The 21,588-nt window shown below is 42.8% G+C and overlaps 1 protein-coding gene across 2 annotated transcripts; it reads left to right on the forward strand.

Annotated features, from left to right (window-relative positions):
• The first annotated feature begins 696 nt into the window (after positions 1-696).
• LOC130552423 (GTPase IMAP family member 7-like) lies at positions 697-21,546 on the forward strand. 2 transcript variants are annotated; one of them, XM_057330686.1, is made up of 4 exons: positions 697-829; positions 17,935-18,053; positions 19,722-19,791; positions 19,893-21,546. In XM_057330686.1, exons 1-4 carry the CDS (start codon positions 781-783, stop codon positions 20,732-20,734), a joined length of 1,080 nt encoding a protein of 359 aa, XP_057186669.1. In that variant the 5' UTR covers positions 697-780; the 3' UTR covers positions 20,735-21,546. The 2 variants fall into 2 exon arrangements, with proteins under 2 accessions (XP_057186669.1, XP_057186668.1); XM_057330685.1 differs by lacking the exon at positions 697-829 and adding an exon at positions 16,931-17,066.
• Positions 21,547-21,588: the final 42 nt, after the last annotated feature.

The raw sequence follows: 21,588 nt of genomic DNA on the forward strand, positions 1-21,588 counted from the left end.
GGGGAAGTACTGTCACAGTCTCGTCTGTCCCCATGCCAGTTTTCTCCTGTGTTCCCCCATGGACTCCGTTTCCCATCAGGCCCCACTCTCCCGCACCTGTCCCATGTCTGCAATCACCACACCTGCCCATCATCAGCCTCATCACTGGATTGCTATTCTCTGCCCTTTCCATTGATCAGTGTCTTGTCTACTGTTTACATTGTTTTGCTGGCTGTGTTCCTACATGTTGGATTACCTGTGTTTATTCCCATGTTTCTTTTGGACTTTTGATTAAAAGTATTATTTTGGAAATCCTCCCTCGTTTATGGTTCCTGGCAGTTCCATGACACAGGCAGACGAGAGAGCAATTGAGTAAGAAAAAAAGGCTTTTACAGAAAGAAAGAAGACAGGAAACAAGTTTCTTTCTGGTTAAATAAATAGAAAATAGAATAAAAATTAAATATATTAATTTAATTAATATTCAATTAATATTATATAATATTATGATAATACTATGGTATAATATAGCAAAATTGCACACTGTAGTATAAATGAAAATTTAAATCAGTTGTTTTTCAGAGTGTAAAACATTTACACTCTTAGGAATTTTGATTGAATGATGTGTGGGCGGTGACAAGTAATGTGCTTTGCCATGCAGTGCTGCCTTGTCTGCTGTGTGAATAATCATTCAACCCCAGAGTAAGAACAAGTCAGGCAAGTTAGCAGTGATTCATTTTATTATCAGAGGAATAGTTTTAAGTTCATTTAAAAACTATCTATTTTATAGAAAAGGAAAACAAAATGCCGCAGATACCAAGGCATACACAGGTTATAAGCACTGTATCAAAAGGTGAGTTATATCTTTTATCTATAATAAAAAAGTACAATATGACTCAAAAAACATTTTCCTGCTGGACTGGTGAAAGTAGTCTAAAACAATGTAGTTAGAAAGACAAAGACAAATGTAAGGAAAGGAGACAGAAACAGTCCACACACAAACTGTATAACTTAATACTGGGTTTAGCGTATAGACACAATTTGATCAGTCACAAATTAGTCTCAAAGTAAAATGAGCGGGTGTGACGCAGTAGTGCATTAACACAACTACGAAACTACGACATATACTTAGCACTCAGATTTACTGAATTGCTAAACCAATAAAAGACAAACGTGAAAATGTTGTATTATTTGTTTGTATAGTGTCCATTTTTTAACCAAAAATAAAAAAATGTTTTTGCTTAAAGAAAACAAACATTTTGGTGAAAGTAGTTTAAGCAAATATTGGACTGTGTACACTTTCATTTATTGTTTTAAACAGAAATGAAAAACAGAAAATGTATTTGTTTTTAACACTAATAAACAGATGCAGACTTATGTCCTTTATTTATTAAAATACAGTTTATGTAAGGAATGGGCATTTTGCCCATTCATCCCTTCCACCAGGGGGCCCCCTCTCCCCTTATGGACTATGGACTCTATCGCTCTTCACACACTTCCTGTTTGATCTGTATTGAAGCCATGCCTGTGGCATGTATACTTTGTGAGGAATTGTCAGTTTGACTACGCACTGAGTGTCTCACTGGTTCATGTTCATGTTCATGTTCATGTTCATGTTCATGTTCATGTTCATGTTCATGTTCATGTCTGTACTTTGTTATCATTGTGCCTTGGTTGGATTACTGCTTTTAGATTACCCTCTTGTTTTGTCGTTTGGTTGGACTGTCTCATGGTTTATGGATTTACCTGTCTGCCCTTGACTACGTTTTGCCTGCAGTTTTGGATTGTTTGCCGATTGGTTTTTATTAAACACCTTGCATTTGGATTCTCAACTTTCTGCAGTATCTCGTTCGTTACAGTTTAATGGACATTTTAATTACTTTTGACCTGAAAAAAATATATAACCTTATCTAGTTGTGTCAAAGGGAATAAGGGGGGAACAATTCAAATTTGTGCTACCCTATCATAAAAGATTAATCCGTCTGCTTTTGTCATTTACCGCATATCTTCCACCGAAAATAAACTAGACATTCATGACTGCCACATCCCGTATGAAAGGGCCATAATGCAATTATCGTTGGGTACTCATAAATGTATTATTATTTTTTATATTTGTTATTTTTGTTTGAACTATAATTATTTTACGCAAGAGCTTTGGCCTCCTTTTCTCAACAGATATGATGGTCAATGAAAATGATCCTACTACATAGGGATGCACTGATATGTCAATTTTGGCCGATAACGATAAACGATAATTCTTGAACATTGGAAGCCGATAACCGATATATTGGCCGATATACAGCACCTAAATATTAATTTAACATTTTCTGAGACTGAATATTCTATTTTTCTCCTGAAAATCATGTACCAAGCCTACTTTACACAAATTAAAGATTCTTTAACTTTTAAACTTTTCTGGTATAATGTCTATCTAATAAACAAATTAAAGATGTTCTTCCAGAGCAACCCAGAAAGGTGTTTCTCAATAGCCACAAGTCCAACAGGTCTCAAGACAGAAAGCATTCAGACAGCAGTATGATTCAAATAGTATGTGTTTGTTCTTATGATTTACACATCGTCGCTGTCGGGCGGAATCCTCGCATCTGCAAAACCATTATTTTTCAGGAAATAAAAAAAAACTGCATATTTTTTGAGTTATTAAACATTGTATCGTTAAAGTTGGTATTATGCCTTATATTGCTATCATATACTGTTTTGTACCAACATTAACACAACATAATCGGAGATACAAGGTTTATGACTTGGGAGCAGGGAGATACGAGATTACGCTGTCATTGATAAGAATGGTACGGACACAGACGTCGCTGCTGCCAGCAGTGTTCATCAAAGTCTGCAGTCTCATTGAGTCTTTTGACAAGAGACGAGGCTTTAAAAGCTAATGAAAGCTAATAATTGTGGTTACATACAGTACATCTTCCTAAACTCTATTTTAAACGTTAGAGCTATGAGTAATGCAATACCAAAATAAAACGTTAAACAGGCTGTCTAATATAAGCGGAAATTAATCTGCATGCAAATAAAGTTGGCGGTCGCGTTGAGCCTTTTGACAAGAGAAAAGGCTTCAATCGTTAACCAAAGCTAACGACTGTGGTTACATACATCTTCCTAAACTCTATTTTAAAGGTTTAAGAACTATAAGTGATGTAATACAAAAAACGATGAGCTGACTAGGCTGTCTAATAAGCGGAAATTAGCCAAATCTGCTCTCAAACTTACCTTCGTGGCTCACGGGCTTCCTGCACCGAAGCATTACAGCTATCGATTTTTAACAAAACAGGGCTACTCAAATGTATCTAACCTAACTATTTTCACTCGTTATTGTCTAAAAAACGTTCAATCAGGAGACGTAATGCCGAGAAGCTCCCGCGGAGTGAAGAAGAGGTGGAGTTACGAGACTTCTCAGACAGTTGAAGTGTCCAATGGAGTTAAGAGATTTGCTCTCAAGCTATTTTCAACACTTTAGATTGATTAATAATTTGTAAAAATAACAGACCCACATGGGGACTGACCAATAGCATCGATTTGTGAAAAATATGAAATTGACCAAATTTGGACATAGGAGGTTTCCGCCCGACAGCTACGATATTCATAAATATCTACATACTACATCAACAATGTTTTGCTAATAGCAGTAAGTTAATGATCACGACAGAAAGACATTACTGTACTGGATTTTAACTTTGAGCAGTGTGCCGCTGAAGTGGTTCAACCAAACGAAATGATTCATAATTTATCAGCTATAATATATCGGCCTAAATTTGATTATCGGCCAATATCGATAACATTAAAAATGACCATTTATTGGCCGATACCGATATGGCCGATAATTTATCGTGCATCCCTACTACTACACCATCAAAGACCTCTTGGGTTCAATCTCATTGCACTACAAGTGCTTGGTATAATTGGTGGTCTTGCTGCAATAGTATTGCAGGTATGTATTGATCTTTTCAATCTTTACCTGCACAGTATATATAACATGGACCAAGAAATACATGTAAATATTGCCAGAAAAAGTCTGCTTTTGACATCTCCCAGTGTGCCATATAACACTTTTTTGCGCCATATGACCATAACCAGAGGTCGAAAAGCCAGGTTAAATCCAGAGAGCACATATCCAGATAGTCAGTCAGGGAGACTTGTAAAAAAAAAAGGCAATAAGGGCAAACTACTCCACAGAACATCTGTTCTAAATAGTTTTTAAGATTAGAATTAGTATTCCCCAAATTATAGAATATTGAAATTATTGTTTGGATGGTGTATTAACAGTGAAATTTGGAAGTGCAGATCATACACATTTTAATGTATGATATTGCCCAGAACAGAGGGAGAGGTTTACACTGAATTAATGAACCAAATATTTTATCTTATGCTGAATTAAAAAAAACATTACAATAAGAAATTAAACAAATGAAGGAAAAAAAGTATTGATGTGTAAGGAGCTGTATTTTCAGATGTGTGATTGCTAACATTCACAAAGTCTGTCTTTCTGCTAAGTGATGTAAGGAATAACATTTCTGTGTCCAACCCACAAGGATTTTTTAAAGTTTGACTCAGAAAATAAACATCTCGTTTCACAAAACATTAGCGTTAAAAAAGGATTAAGTACAATAAAATTATATGTACGTATTTATTTTCTTCTTAATGCTATTTCAGCATACAGTATGTCTATATAGGGACAATTTAGAATCTTCAGTTCACCTAACCTGCATGTCTTTGGGCTGTGGAAGGAAACTGTAGTAAACCCACGCTGACTCAGGGGTAACATGAAAACTCCACACAGAAAGGCCTCCCATTCCAGCCGGGGCTTGAACCGGGACCAAAATTATAAATAGGCTCACACAAATATTTGAATGACTCATAAAAAATGAATTCCTTGCCATGAGGGGAAATCTATTGGGGGTGGTTCTCTTTCCCTCTACGGCGGTCTGGGGACATTGTCCTCGAACATAAACCCATGCTCTTTCTAAATAGACTGAACTGTACATGTGTGATGTTTTTTTATTTTATCATAATCCGCAACAAAAACATTCACAACATAATGAATGATTTGCCTGCTCTATACACTCTATATACACCTGAGTGCAAGTCCACCTTCAGTGTTCTGTAAGGTAAGCACCACAGGCATGCATTCCTGTGGGATTCCCCGGGGACCTGACACAACAGAGGTCTGAGCAGGACAAGATTTGATGGGTCAGTACGAGTCAAGCGTGTGCATTTATGTGAATAAAATAATTAATGTAACTCCAAAATATAAATGTCTAAATTTAAATAGTATATCTATTGCACAACTAAAAATCCGGTCCTGGAGGGTCAGTGATGTGCTTAGTTTAGTTCCAACCCTAATCCACCTGGGGCCTCATGTACAAAGACTTGCGTTGATTCTATACTAAAACATTGCGTACGTACAAAGCTGTAAATGTGCGTACGCACAAAAAAACTCAGATGTATGAATCTCTGCGTACGCAGGATCCCACGCATATTCTCTTAGTACATCACAATTAACTTGAAATTGAGAGCACATACACCAGAATTCTGTCTCCTCCCTCAATTAAATACACTTGAATATATGGTAATGAGTTCACTTTGGCAAAACCAAGCAGCAAGAAAATGGAAAAACCAAGCAGCAACAAACGAAAATTTACGTAATGTGAATTGGAGGTGCTACTATCAGAGGTAGAAGCTAGAAAAAATATTTTATTTGGAACTTTGTCCTCCGGAATTAATAACAAAAGGAAAAAAAATGAGTGGGAGAGTTTGGCTGACGCCGTCAACGCGGTGGGATCGGAAAATCAGACTTTAAATGAAATTAAAAAGAAATGGTCGTATATAAAAGTGGAAGTTAAGCGGAGAACTGCTGCGCACCGACAAAGTGTGGGCAGAACAGTCGGTGGTACAGGGGTCAATGAACTCACACCCTTTGAGCAGAGAGTTGACTCTATTGTAGGCGACACTTTACTCTCTGGAGTAGTATCCGTTGCTGTGGGATGTAACATTGGTACACACCAGCCTGCAATTAATTTCAAAATGCATGCAATCTAGCTCAATTACACCAGATATTTTACGGCTTTTTTTACATTTATGCCAAATACGTGCACCCATTAATAATGAACAAACTCAAATCACAGTTAACATGTGCCTGTGTTTATTTAGACTTGTGTGGTGCAACAGCAGGAACGTCCACTGGCACGCTGTCACGGTCCTGCCTTCTTGTTTCTGAATTTCTAGTCGTGTGGCAGGATCGGGACGGAGCCCTTAGGTTTATGTGAGAAAGCCATGAGTTGTTTGTTTTGACATCTCATGTGCTTTCTCGTGTCTTGTCATTGGCCCCGCCCCTCTCGTTTCTTGTATTGCTTCCCTGCCGTGTCTAATGTTTCCCACCTGCCCTGTGTCATTATCCCTCGTTTGTCTTGCCCTATAAATGCCCTCATGTTTCTTTGTCCTGTGCTCGTGTATTGTATATAGTGTCTTGCTGTGTTTCATCTATGTACTCCATGTATGTACTGTGTACCTGTACCTTGTGCTCGTCCGTGGACTGTGAGTTTTGTTATTTACCTCTTCGTGTTTTATTTTAGTTATTTTGTCCTGCTGTTTTGCCCCCTCGTGGGAAGTATTTTGGTTTCTGTTTCTTAGTATTAGTCCTCTCTTCGTTACCCCCTCGTGGGTGTTTTGTTTCTTTATTTTAAATAAATTCTGTTAACCCCTTCACCTCTGCCTGCCTGCAATTGGGTTCTTCCATCTCACATTCCTGACAGCACGCACTCAGAGTCCACCCCTCCGGAGCAGCCAGAGCCCTTTGTGTCCGACGTCTCCGGCGTTTCCAGTACTCCCCCAGTGCGGAGTCCTGTCCGTCTGGCCGCGTCTTGACACATGCTGTTCTTGAGTCACAACAGCAAATCGATCAGGCCATCGGAGAAATTAACACTCACCTGAAAAATATCACTGACGCACTCACAGGCATAAGTCACTCATTAAAGGAATTGGTCAAAAAATGAACTTTGTGTCTGATTACTATTTATATTGTCGCAATCACATGTTGACGGGCCTGAATAGCTTGTTGGTTGGGCTGCACATACACTGGTCCTGGCTCGGGGTCATCTGGCGGTGCTACCATCTCACCAAGTGGAATGCCGTGCCTGTGCGCAACATTGTGCAGCACACCACAGGCCAGCACGATGCGGCACACCTTGTCAGGGCGGTATAGCAGCATTCCTCCGGTCCTGTCAAGGCAGCGCCACCGACATTTCAGTGGCCCAATTGCCCGCTCTACAACTGACCGAGTGCGAGAATGGGCATCATTGTATCTGCGCTCTCGGTCAGTTTGTGGGTTGGTGAGGGGGGTTAACAACCACGTCTTTAGTGGATAACCGCGGTCTCCTGATGGGCAGTTTAAATTATTTTAATATTTTTTTATATATAGAAACATAATTTTAAATGCATCACTCACCAAGAAGCCACCCATCGCGCACCCAGCCAGCTTGGAGCCTCATCCCAACCATGCTGTTTGTAAGGATGAATGAATCATGGGTTGACCCAGGCCACCTTGCCACAATATTTTTTAGGCGCATTTGTGCGTCACATATTATCTGCACAGTTATTGAATGGAAATGTTTCAGATTCACATTTGCAAATTCTTCCTCAGATGGCGCTTTTATAGCAATGTGTGTGCAGTCGATCGCTCCGATTACATTAGGAAAACCGGCTATCGCTGCAAATTGCGCTTTAATGTTTGGCTGGTCAACTGCATTGTATGGGAACCTTATATATCTGGTAGACATGCGGATGATCCCATCCCATACAGCTGGCAAAGATGACTGGTTTATTCCTGAGCGATCTGCAAATTCCCTTTGGAAGAGCAAGAGCCAGTTGCCAGGAAACCAAGTGTTGTGAGCACCTGTAAGAGAACGGGTAATGCGTGGCTCCTCGCTGTCTCTCTCTCTCCAAATTCGGACCCAACTCAGCACAAAGTTCCAAGAGGATAGCCCTCGGCTGATAAGCCAGTCATCATCGTGGGCCAGAAAATCATTATGGTCCCTAAAAACACGTTCTCTTCGGATTCTGCCATTGGCAATGTCCTCTAATAAGGCTAATGCTGCCATTGTCATGGACTAAGGGTTGTATTAATTTGCTCATGCTTTTATATGTTCTTTCTTAATTGCATAATTGATAACATATTCCCATAAGGCTCGTGTGACAATAGTGTGTCAATTATTTTATCAATTACAAATTAATCGTAATGTTTCTCACAGCTGGTGGTGCGATAGACTTGTCTAATGATTTGATAGTCTATATGTTTGCAACTTCACTTCATTGCCTCTAAGAGTCGCTAAAGGACAAAAACCATGAGAAATGTACGTACGCCAGACAGGAAGTTGGCGTGTAGGAACGCACATTCTCACGTTAATTTCATTGTTAGTACATCCGACCGTGAGCGTGAAAGCTGGCGTACGCAACATTTTTGTGCGTACGCAACATTGATACATGAGGCCCCTGGTCATCATTTTCAAATAGTCCTGAATACTTTGATTAGCTTGGTCGGGTGTGTTTGTTTGGTGTTAGAACTAAATTCTGCAGGACACCAGCCCTCCAGGAGCCGATTTCAATGGCCCTGATTTACATGAACAAGGTTAGTGGTTAGCTCTTTCTCAGTGGCACTGAGGCAGCGTTTATACTGTAACAGACCTTAGCCACCACTAAGGGAACTAGGCCGCTTCAAATAATGTTGCTGCCACCACCTTTAATTATAAACCGGTAAGGTCCAGAGGGAGCACTACAGAAACGCCAACAACTCAAGGATATCAGAGAAAAAAATACGTTTATTTGAATAAGAGCAGCTCTGCAGCATTTGTCATAACTTAATTCACAATAACACACACTGGTTATCCCCTATAACCGCCAACCACCATAAATTGGCCCAGCACACAGTAGATATTCACAGCAAACAATTCATAGTGCAAACGAACAGCACACGTCATAAATACCAGTTAGCACCGCACACATTATAAATATTCTTAAAACACGACCCATGCACATACGTGAAGTTAACCAACATATAAAACCACCAGCATATGGCATTGAGAGAAAATTAAGCATATCTACAAAGGAGCACAAGCACATTAACAAACACACATGTAAAGCAATTAAAACCGGACTTCCCTGTCCATCTGACGACACCCCGTCGTCACGTTCAGCAGGCAGCCGGGATTGAGGAGAGTTATTCAAACAGTCCGCCGGTGTCCACCTATAGAGAGTATGCATTGACATCAATGCAACTAGTGGCCGCTGTAAATCAAAAACTGCGCCTTTAAAGGGTAACTCCGGCCAAAAATGAAAATTCTGCAATTAATTACTCACCCTCAAGTAGTTTAACATCTGTATGGCCTCCATTTTTCTCAAAAACGCAAATTAATGTAGTTTTGGAAGCTTTCTGACTCATTGCAATGCAACCAATCTTCAAAGCGGACCCACGGTACTGAGTCTTTTAGCGGAGATACTCATAGAAATCTATGGAGATACTTTCCAGCAGAGAGACGTTGGAGAGAAAGATCGTCTAAAAATCACCCCCGATCAGATGGAGGTTGCTTTGATTCGGATCAGTATGTGAGTAACATTGGTTTTTCAGTTTGTTAGAACCAAGATATGTTGTTGTTGTAATATTAGCTGTGTGACATAGCAGTTTTGAGCATCATTTTTTATGATGTCTTAGCCATAGTCTCAGCCGTAGCCCTTGTTCATGTTAGTTTTCTCAGTTGTCTTAGTCGTCTGGTCTAGTTCTCAGTTGTTTCCCTGTTTTGCATTTAACCTCTGGGGCTTACCCAGCACTCCTGCATAGGCACTCACCTTTTCCGTCTGGAGCACTGGTTCCCGTTGGCGTTTCGGGTCTGGGGGTATCTCTTCCAGCAGTCCTCGCAGGGAGCTTCGGCGCGGGTCGTCTCTCCGGTTCGATTTTCTCCTATCTCCCTCTACGTGGAGTTCGGGTTGAGTTTCCCTCCCCGCAACGCTCAGTGGATTATTCTCCCTCTACGTGGAGTTCGGGTTGAGTTTCCCTCCCCGCAACGCTCAGTGGATTATTCTCCCTCTACGTGGAGTTCGGGTTGAGTTTCCCTCCCCGCAACGCTCAGTGGATTATTCTCCCTCTACGTGGAGTTCGGGTTGAGTTTCCCTCCCCGCAACGCTCAGTGGATTATTCTCCCTCTACGTGGAGTTCGGGTTGAGTTTCCCTCCCCGCAACGCTCAGTGGATTATTCTCCCTCTACGTGGAGTTCGGGTTGAGTTTCCCTCCCCGCAACGCTCAGTGGATTATTCTCCCTCTACGTGGAGTTCGGGTTGAGTTTCCCTCCCCGCAACGCTCAGTGGATTATTCTCCCTCTACGTGGAGTTCGGGTTGAGTTTCCCTCCCCGCAACGCTCAGTGGATTATTCTCCCTCTACGTGGAGTTCGGGTTGAGTTTCCCTCCCCGCAACGCTCAGTGGATTATTCTCCCTCTACGTGGAGTTCGGGTTGAGTTTCCCTCCCCGCAACGCTCAGTGGATTATTCTCCCTCTACGTGGAGTTCGGGTTGAGTTTCCCTCCCCGCAACGCTCAGTGGATTATTCTCCCTCTACGTGGAGTTCGGGTTGAGTTTCCCTCCCCGCAACGCTCAGTGGATTATTCTCACTCTACGAGGAGTTCGGGTTGAGTTTCCCTCCCCGAGGACTGCATTTCAGAACTGCTTTGTGGTTTGTTTTGGTGTCACAATAAAACCCTGTTATTTTCCGCATTTGAGCCTCCGTCTCTTGTTATTTCTTTACAGAACGGACTGACCTCAATATGGATGACTCAGCGGGAATAAGCCCTCTCCTTTCCTCTCTGCAACAGCAAGGGGCTATGTTGGGACACCAGGAGTCTCGACTCAACGCGACCGCCCACGAAGTTGAGGCACTCGGCTCCCGTGTTGAGGGGCTTCTCTTCATCGTCGACGACCTCCGACGCGAAGCGGCGGAGCATGGAACCGGTCTGTCGGGCCGAAGCTTTCATCAGGAGCCGGAACCTCATGTTAATAGTCCTCCCCTGTATAGCGGGGATCTGCAGGCCTGTTGGCCGTTCCTTGCCCAATGCGCCATGGTGTTTGCTCTCCAACCACGCCGGTATTCCACGGCGGAGGCACAACTCGCGTTCGTCCTAACACTGCTTGTCGGTCGTGCTCGAGAATGGGGCGTGGCGGTCTGGGAAGCCCAGGCATCGTGTTGTCGCTCATTCGAACTCTTCCGCACCGAGATGACAAGGTTGTTTGACCGTTCGGCCCGTGGAGACCAGGCGGCGGCGGAACTGTCCCGTCTTAACCAGGGCCGAGATTCTATTACTGACTATTCTATACGTTTCCAGACGTTAGCTGTTGCTTGTAATTGGAATGAGGGGGCGTTACGGGCACGTTTCCTGGAAGGTCTTAGCAATGCTATTGCAGACAAAATTGCCCGCTTGATCTTCCTCAGGACCGCGAGGCTCTTACAGATCTCTGCCTCCGTGTGGAGGGTCGGCTTAACCGCCGCCGCCAAAGACGCCGCTCTCCACCTCCGTGGCGTATCCGAGATGCCAATGCGGGTACCAGTGCTCCCGTTCCCCTGGCTAGTCAGGCTCCCGCTGCCGAACCCATGCAGCTGGGTCGTTCTCGTCTCACTCCTCAGCAAAAGCAACAACGAGTAGAGCTGGGATTATGCTTTTACTGCGGCAAACCGGACCACATTGTTCTTCAGTGTCCTTTAAAAGCTCGCGCCCACCCCTAGATCGGAGTATAAGGGTGGGCGTCATCTCTTCGACCTCTCCGAGTTCCCGAACCCAGATTCACTTCCGTCTGGTTTATGGAGGTTCTTCCTTCTCCGGCGAGGCACTCATCGACTCTGGGGCTGAAGGAAATTTCCTTAGCGTCACGTTTGCTCGCAAGTGGGGGATTCCAGTCACTCCCCTCCAACGACCCATCTCAGTCTCAACGCTGGCGGGATCCACCTTCTACACTATCACTCACGTCACTCACCCCGTAAGTTTTTTTTTATCTGGAAATCATTGTGAGAGACTTACGCTGTACATCCTCGATTCCCCCAATACTCCTATCATATTAGGGCATCCGTGGTTGTCACAGCATAATCCTCACATTGATTGGGTTAACAATTCTATTTTAGCTTGGAGCCCTTATTGTCACAAGTCTTGTCTTGGTCCTGCCCCGTCTCCTGTTGCCGTGTCTCCTATGTTTCAGATTGAAGCGGTTGATGTTGCCGGGGTCCCGGAGGAATACCACGATCTTCGGTCGGTGTTCTGCAAGTCGCTAGCCACCTCCCTGCCCCCGCATCGCCCCTACGACTGTGCCATAGACCTTCTTCCGGGCACTTCTCCGCCTAAGGGACATCTGTACTCCCTTTCCCTTCCTGAGAGAGAGGCCATGGAAAGATACATTCGAGAATCCTTACAGGCTGGACTCATCCGTCGATCCTCCTCTCCGGCCGGTGCGGGATTCTTCTTCGTGCAGAAGAAGGATGGCTCCCTGCGCCCCTGTATTGATTATCGAGGTTTGAATGAGATAACGGTCAAGAATAAATACCCCTTGCCGCTCATGTCTTCTGCCTTTGAACTTTTACAGGGAGCCCGGGTCTTTACTAAGCTAGACCTACGCAATGCCTATCACCTGGTCCGCATCCGTGAAGGGGACGAGTGGAAGACGGCATTTAATACTCCTACGGGACACTATGAGTATTTGGTGCTTCCGTTTGGATTGACCAATGCTCCTGCCGTCTTCCAGGGCCTTGTTAACGACGTGTTGAGAGACATGCTTGATCGCTTTGTCTTTGTGTACCTGGATGACATACTTATTTTTTCCCCTTCTCTCCAGGAACACACTCAGCACGTTCGGGAGGTTCTCCAGCGTCTTCTTGAGAATCAACTCTTTATCAAGGCGGAGAAGTGCGAATTCCATGCCGATACGGTTTCGTTCCTTGGCCATATCATCTCGCCCAGAGGCATAGAGCCGGACCCCGCTAAGATCAAAGCTGTCGCTGAGTGGCCCGTTCCTGACTCTCGTGTGGCCATACAGCGGTTCCTGGGTTTCGCCAATTTTTACCGGCGATTTATCCGGGGTTTCAGCCAAGTGGCCGCACCTCTCACTGCATTGACCTCCTCTAAGGTCCCGTTCAGGTGGAATTCCGATGCACAGGTAGCCTTTGAGAATCTCAAGTCTCGCTTTGTCTCTGCGCCTGTGCTTTGTTTTCCAGATCCGGAGCGACAATTTATTGTTGAGGTCGATGCTTCTGATGTCGGGATTGGCGCGGTTTTGTCTCAGCGTTCCAGCCATGATGAGAAGGTGCATCCTTGCGCCTTTTACTCTCATCGCCTCAGCCCTGCTGAACTGAACTACGACATCGGTAATCGAGAGTTGCTGGCGGTTCGTCTGGCCTTGGGGGAGTGGCGTCACTGGTTGGAGGGGTCAGTGCAGCCCTTCTTGGTCTGGACGGATCATAAGAATCTGGAATATGTCTGTTCGGCCAAGAGGTTGAGTTCACGCCAAGCCCGTTGGGCACTTTTCTTTGGCCGGTTTAACTTCACCATCTCGTACCGGCCCGGTTCTAAGAACACTAAGCCTGATGCGCTTTCTCGTTTGTTCGAGACTCCCAGGAAGGAACTTTCGGCCGAGGCCATTCTTCCCAAGCAAATGGTGGTCGTGGCTCTTATCTGGGATCTCGAGCAGCGAGTGGTGGAGGCCGGTCGAGGGGTGCAAGTGCCTAGAATGTGTCCGGCGGGCAGGCTATGTGTGCCGGTTGCACTGCGCCCTGAAGTCCTTCAGTGGTCTCACTCATCCAGGTTTGTCGGCCATCCAGGGATTCGGGGAACTCTGGCGTCTGTACGCCAGCGGTTTTGGTGGCCCTCTCTGGTCAACGATGTCAGACAGTTTGTGTTGGCTTGCCCCGTCTGTGCTCAGAATAAGCCCTCTCATCGCCCACCGGCAGGTCTGCTACGCCCTCTCCCTATCCCCTCTCGGCCCTGGTCTCACATCGCCATAGATTTTGTTACTGGCCTTCCTCCCTCTAGAGGGAACACCGTCTTTACGGTGGTGGAGCGTTTTTCTAAGGCTGTCCATTTCATTCCCCTACCCAAGCTCCCCTCCGCCCGGGAGATGTCACAACTGTTGGTGGACCACGTCTTCCGACTCCATGGGTTGCCAGTCGACGTCGTGTCCGATAGGGGTCCACAGTTCACCTCCCGGTTCTGGAAAGAATTCTGTAGACAAATCGGGGCCACGGGCGAGTTTGTCTTCAGGCTTTCACCCGCAGACCAATGGGCTATGTGAGCGAGCCAACCAGGATCTCGGTCGGAGACTCCGCTGTCTGACGTCACACAATCCCAGTTCCTGGAGCCAACAGCTCTCGTGGGTGGAGTACGCCCACAACTCTCTCCCGGTCTCTTCCTCAGGTATGTCCCCATTTGAATGTTTTTTGGGTTATCAACCACCTCTGTTTCACTCGCAGGAGCTCGATTCTGTAGTTCCCTCTGCTCTGGCGTTCTTCCGACGGTGCCACCGCACCTGGACGAGAGCTAGAAAGGTTTTGGCCCGAACCGTGCAAAGGACCAAGGCAGCGGCCGATCGCCACCGTATTTCTTCCCCTGCCTATGTGTGTGGTCAACGTGTATGTCTCTCCACCCAGGACCTGCCTCTTAGGGCGCCTTCTCGCAAGCTGGCACCCAGGTTTATTGGGCCGTACCGTATCACCAAGGTGGTCAATCCGGTGGCCGTTCGGCTCAAATTTCCACCTAATCTTGGTCGAGTTCACCCTGTCTTCCATGTGTCCAGGGTTAAAGCTGCCATTGTTTCCCACTTGAATCCAGCCAGCAATCGTTTCACCCCCCCTCCCCCTCGTCTCGTGGACGGGTCTCCTGCCTACTCAGTTAGGAGACTGCTGGACGTTCGGCGTCGGGGGAGGGGACTTCAGTACTTGGTGGACTGGGAAGGCTATGGCGCAGAGGAGAGGTGTTGGGTGCCGTCTCGCGACATTCTGGACCGGACCTTGATCGGGGATTTCCACCGGAGACGAGGTGAGCCCCCTCCCTAAGCGCCCTGTGGCGCTGTTGGGGTGGGTTTATGTTATGATCTCGGCAACTTCGGCGCTCTTCCTGCATGGGGGTGTGTCTGTTCTGTTGAGCACATGCGTTCATTGTTTTGACAGTTTGCCTTGTGCTCACTGTACACGTCATTCGCCCCACCCTCGTGTCTCCCTGTCAGGCTTTTCCCGCACACCGGTGTTTTCGTCACTGTTTTCACTCTGCCACCTGTAGCTCGTCTTCCTACGATTGGGCGCCCCTGGCTCCTTATTATCTTACACCTGCAGCCACTTCTCTCTAGCTAGTTTTCTCTATTTAGTCGCTTTTTTCCTTCTGTCTCGTGTCAGTCCGTTACGTTTAATGTCTGTATTGACCTGTTCCCTGTTTTGAATACTCTGGTAGTGATTTCTAGTATTGATCTGTCATAGTCTTAGCCATAGTCTCAGCCGTAGCCCTTGTTCATGTTAGTTTTCTCAGTTGTCTTAGTCATCTGGTCTAGTTCTCAGTTGTTTCCCTGTTTTGCATTTAACCTCTGGGGCTTACCCAGCACTCCTGCATAGGCACTCACCTTTTCCGTCTGGAGCACTGGTTCCCGTTGGCGTTTCAGGTCTGGGGGTATCTCTTCCAGCAGTCCTCGCAGGAAGCTTCGGCGCGGGTCGTCTCTCCGGTTCGATTTTCTCCTATCTCCCTCTACGTGGAGTTCGGGTTGAGTTTCCCTCCCCGCAACGCTCAGTGGATTATTCTCACTCTACGTGGAGTTCGGGTTGAGTTTCCCTCCCCGCAATGCTCAGTGGATTATTCTCCCTCTACGTGGAGATCGGGTTGAGTTTCCCTCCCCGCAAACGCTCAGTGGATTATTCTCACTCTACGAGGAGTTCGGGTTGAGTTTCCCTCCCAGAGGACTGCATTTCAGAACTGCTTTGTGTTTTGTTTTGGTGTCACAATAAAACCCTGTTATTTTCCGCATTTGAGCCTCCGTCTCTTGGTATTCCCTGACAATAGTTTATTATAATTACAAACATAACGGTTCATTACGTAAGGTCTTTATACACCTCTGAAGAAATAGTTTTGTAGATTATATTGCATTTCTGTCAATTGATCTTCCTAAAAACCCCGTATTGTTCCTTTAATCTGAAAATGAGGGGGGCATGTCCCCCGCGTATTCTACACCCATTGTGAATGCTGGGCATGGACAATTCAGCAGCACAAATATATTTGGATTTATGACCTAGGCAGTTTCACAATGAATGTTGTGATTTGCACTAATCGCGCAAATCATAGTTTTATTGTTTCTAGACTGTGAAGATTAGCACTGTTCTTGAACAATATATAGCGAACATAAATGCTTGTAAACAAAAACATGTTAAACGCGCTATCATGGGTTGGTTGGTTGTCTTAACAGTTAAAGTGGTAGGTTTACCAAAAAATAAAAAAGTAATATGTAATGTAATCTATGTAATGTAATCCGTAACAATAGAATAGTAACTGTACTCTAATTACGAGTATTTTAAAATGTATCAAATTCAAGCACTTGATTTTTGGAGTCTGATACATAATCCAGATTACAGTAGCCTAATCAATTACTACCCAGCTCTGTCAGTTTGTTATAGAAAGCCTTGATCTAAAACATTTCATCAAGATATTAAATCAGTGTTTTTAACATTAAAACAAAAGTTGACAGCTCATCATTGCAAATGGTGAAGAATTACACAAATAACATCCAACAGGCAGATGAGGGCAATATTGAGTAAGAAAAATAATGGCTTTTATGGAAAGAAAGTAGACTGTGTGGGCGGTGACAGGTAATTTGCTCTGCCACGTAGTGCTGCTTTGTCTGCTGTGAATACTCATTCAACCCCAGGGTAAGAACAAGTCAGGCAGGCAAATTAGCTGTGATTCATTGTATTATCAGAGGAAAGGTTAAATTCATGTAAAAAGCTCTCAATAAAAGGAAAACAAAATGCCGCAGATACCAAGGCATCCACAGGTTATGAGCACTGTATCGAAAGGTGAGTTGTAATATTTATCTATAATAAAAAGCGTACAATATGATTCATGTTTACATGAGACATTATTGCTAAAATAAAAAAATATAAAAAAATTCTGGTGCAGTGGTGAAAGTAGTCTAAAACAATGTAGTTTGAAAGACAAAGACAAATGGAAGGAAAGGAGAGAGAAACAGTGCACATACAAATTTAATACTGGGTTTAGCGGAGATGCAATTTGAACAGTCTTAATTTAAAATAGAGTCAAAGTAAAACGAGCAGGTGTGAAGCAGTAGTGCATTAGAATTTAGCCTGTATTACAAGAAGCGACGTATTGCTTAGCAGTCAGATTTACTGAATTTACAAAACCATTAAATTTAATTATTTGTTTGTATGTATTGTCCATTTTTAACCAAAAATGGAAAAATAGAAAATGTCTATTTTTTGCTAAAGAAGACAAACATTTTGGTGAAAGTAGTTTAAGCAAATATGGGACAGTGTACGCTTTCATCTATTGTTTTAACCAGAAATGAAAAACAAAAAATGTATTTTTCAACACTAATAAACAGACGCAGACTAATATCATTTATTTATAAAAATTCTGTTTAATAGACATTTTAATTACTTTTGACCTGAAATAATTATCTAGTTGTATCAAAAGGAATAAGAGGGGAACAATTCAAATTTGTGCTACCTCTCATACAAAACATAAGACTCCACCATCCGCTACAAGCTTTTTGTTGCTTACCACATGTCTTCCACCGAAAATAACAACAGTCAAGTGACAGTCTGGTAGTCATAAATGTATTATAATTTTATATTTGTTTTTTTTGTTTGAACTTATATCATTATTTTACTCAGAGCAAGAGCTTTATCCTCCTTTTTTCAACAGATATGATGGTCAATGAAAATTATCCTACTACATCATCAAAGACCTCTTGGGTTCAATCTTTTTGCATTTCACTACAAGTGCTTGGTATAATTGGTGGTGTTGCTGCAATAGTATTGCAGGTATGTATTGATCTTTTCAATCTTTAACTGCACAGTAATATACAGTATAACCTGGACCAAGAAATACATGTCAATATTGCCAGAAAAAGTCTGCTTTTGACATCTCCCAGTGTGCCAGATGAACAGAGGTTGAAAAGCCAGGTTAAATCCAGAGAAACAATGACAGCCAGACAAACAAATCCAAAACAGAAAGCAAACACTCGTAAATAGAGTAAAACGGCGGGGAGGATGGGTAGGCTGAACTAAAGCATGTGCGCATCCATTGCCAACAAAACACAGACACCAGTTTCGTGTTGCATGTGGTTCATGTCCGGCATCTTTTATCACTGGGACAGCTCCATATATCAGTTTCAAATGATCTCCAAAACCAGTGTTATATCCACCGTTTATAAAACATCACCCAAATGCAGTGAACAAACAAACACCTGAACTTCGCAAACGTATGCTCTCTCTCTCCTGCACACAAGTGAAAGTAACGTCTGCGCATGCTCCTTCTCCTGCTCTCCTTGCTGCTGCGTGGGTGTGCCGCTGCTTTTCCGGGAGAATTGTCCAATAAGGGACTAAGAAAAATCGTTACGAAACAGTTTTATATGTTCGGAAAAAAACTTTCCAAAACCTGTACAATCGCTGGGGGAGTGTATCGAGCACAGAAGTACTACGTAATACGCCCAACTCGTTTTTTGACAAGTTGACCATGTTAAGCATGAGAAGACCGCACGTCTAACATTGTAAAGAAGTCAGACTGCATGAAACACCGTTGCATGGCCGCTTTAAAAATAAATATGTTAACATAGAAATAATGAACGAATGAAAAAAACTGGAAATGCAAGGAGCTGTATTTTCAGATGTGTGATTGCTTACATTCACAAAATGTGTCTTTTCTGCTAAGTCATGATGTAAGGAATACCATTTCTGGGTCCAACCCACCAGGATGTTGGAACTAAATTCTGCAGGACACCGGTCCTCCAGGAGCCAATTTGAATGGCCCTGATTTACATGAAACATGTCAGTGGTTAGCTCTTTCGCCGTAACACTAAATGTCTGAACATTGACAAAAATGGATCTTTTACTACATACGAAGGGTCACAAAATTAAGCCTTGTTAACACAGCATCAAATATATTTATTTATTTATATTTCTTTTTTCATTTATTCAAAAGGGGAAAAATAGCTGGTAAAAACATTTTTGCTGGGATCTGGAGCAAAACAGAGTTTTGCAGGGTAGGCCATCCTGCACAGGTCTCTTAATATTTTGTGTTTATTTTTACTTCCTGTCGCTGTGTGGGCTCTCTTATTGCATATTACAGTGTAAACAACAGCCCAGTTTATTTCATTTTATAAAATATATTAAAATTTGTACTTAATTTAGTTCCCATTCACCAGTCTATGCATTACAATTGCAAAAAGTATCCATAATGTCACAAATGTAAAGTGCAGACAAAGGTCCCTGGCCCTGGGTCTGTTTATACAACCAGTAATGAAAGTTTATACAACTCAGAACTCGGTACTCATGCAGGCAACGACGCCCTTGTTTGGTGAGAGGAGTATGGCAGGAGGCAAATAGAACACTGTTATGTTCTTTTATCCTGTCTTTATAAAGACATCTAAATCGTAAAAAAAAAGTAATTTAAGAAATGTGTTGAAATGTTTCTTTTCTCATCACCTCCAGATTTTAAAGCAACAAAATCATTCAGGTCTTCATTTAGTTCATGATTCTGATCATGTTTCAAGCGAAACAGGTATTTTTTAAAGGAATATAAAGATATTACATGCAAGATTCTTGGTTAGAATTACAAAGTATGCAATACGTTTACATACATTTTATAATTCTTCTCAATAGTGCAGCATCCAGGTGAAGAGCTCCGGATTCTTTTGGTTGGAAAAACCGGGGTGGGAAAAAGCGCAACAGGCAACACTATCTTGTGCAAGAAGTTGTTTAAATCCGAGATATCATCCGCTTCTGTGACTGCACAGTGTGAAAAATTTCATGCAATTGTGAATGGGAGAAAAATATCTGTCATCGACTCTCCGGGTTTGTTTGACACCAGCTTGAGTGCAGATGAGGTGATTGACAGAATTAAACTCTGTATTCCTCTCTCTGCCCCTGGTCCACATGTGTTCTTAGTTGTGATTCAGTCAGGCAGATTCACAGATGAAGAGGCAGACGCAGTTAAAATCATCCAAAACATTTTTGGTAAAGAGGCCTCCACATACACCATGGCCCTGTTCACTCATGGAGATCGACTGGAAGGCGAAAACATTCACACGTTTGTGCGTAAAAATGCAAAACTGGTCAGTTTCATCAAAACCTGCAGTGGACGATACCATGTGTTTAACAACAGAGATAAGAATCCAGATCAGGTCATTCAGTTGCTGGACCAGATTGATAAATTGGTGACTGGAAATGGTGGGCAGCATTACACCAGTGAGATGCTTGAGAGGGCAGAGAAAGCAATTGAGGAAGAGAAACAACGTATTCTGAAAGAGAGAGAGGAGCAGAGACTCAAGGAGATAGAAGAAATGAGGGCAAAAGTTAGAGCTGAGGAGTTTGAAAAAGAACAAAAAAAAATAAATGACCGCTATGAAGAGGATGCGAGACGAAGTGCTGAGAGAAGCGTACCCATCATAATAAAAGTTATTCAATTTTTGGGTCAAGCTCTAAAAAAATTGTTTGGCCTTTAAAAGACCATTTTAAAGAACTACAGGCAGAGGGGAAGTAAAGGGGTAGGGCATAAGGTCCCCAAAAAGGAACCTGGCAGGTCTCCTGGTGCTATTGACCAAGTGAGCAGTTTCCATCCTTGACTGTATAACACTGTTGTATTTAATCAAACAACTAATGTTAGCAAGTAAATGTGGCTTTTATGATTTTGTTAACTTTAGAACAGGTGGTGAAACAAAAATGTTTTAGTAAATATGTAGTATGTTTTTTTTTTTTTGAGAAATAACAAGTTAAATGCAATGTAAATTAACAATTTAATTCACATTATGCAATTTACACTTATAGGCTATATACAGCAGACCATCATTAGAGATTTTTATTTAATGATGGTCTGTAAAAAAGTCATACTGGTAAAATTAAAATGTGTATTTATTCAGTACACAATGTGAAGAAATCTAAAATGATCAACTAAGATGATTAATGGAAAAAAGTTTCAATTACTTTTTGAGACAAGCATGACTTAAGTGCTTGCAGAGAGCACACTAACAAGAGAAACTTAAACCTTCAGGAATAAATATTTTCCATAAGCAAGATACATATTAAGTCTGACTACTTTTAAATCAAGAAATAAGGTGATGTTGATATTTGATATTGATACACTGAAACTGGCATTACTGTATTGTTTATTGGTTGATTTGAAAAGTTTTGTACAACTATTGTCTCGTTTTAAACTTACTACCCTGCTCTTGATTTGAACATTCAATTCTTTTTCACCTTTGTTTATAGTAATATTGTGTGTCCAAAGAATTGCATTTTGTTATTTGCAGAAGTCTTTTCTTTCACTCTTTGTATTAAAATAGTTTAACAGTGTATCCTG

Source organism: Triplophysa rosa, linkage group LG4 (assembly GCF_024868665.1).
Source record: "Triplophysa rosa linkage group LG4, Trosa_1v2, whole genome shotgun sequence".
Taxonomy (NCBI): Eukaryota; Metazoa; Chordata; class Actinopteri; order Cypriniformes; family Nemacheilidae; genus Triplophysa; species Triplophysa rosa.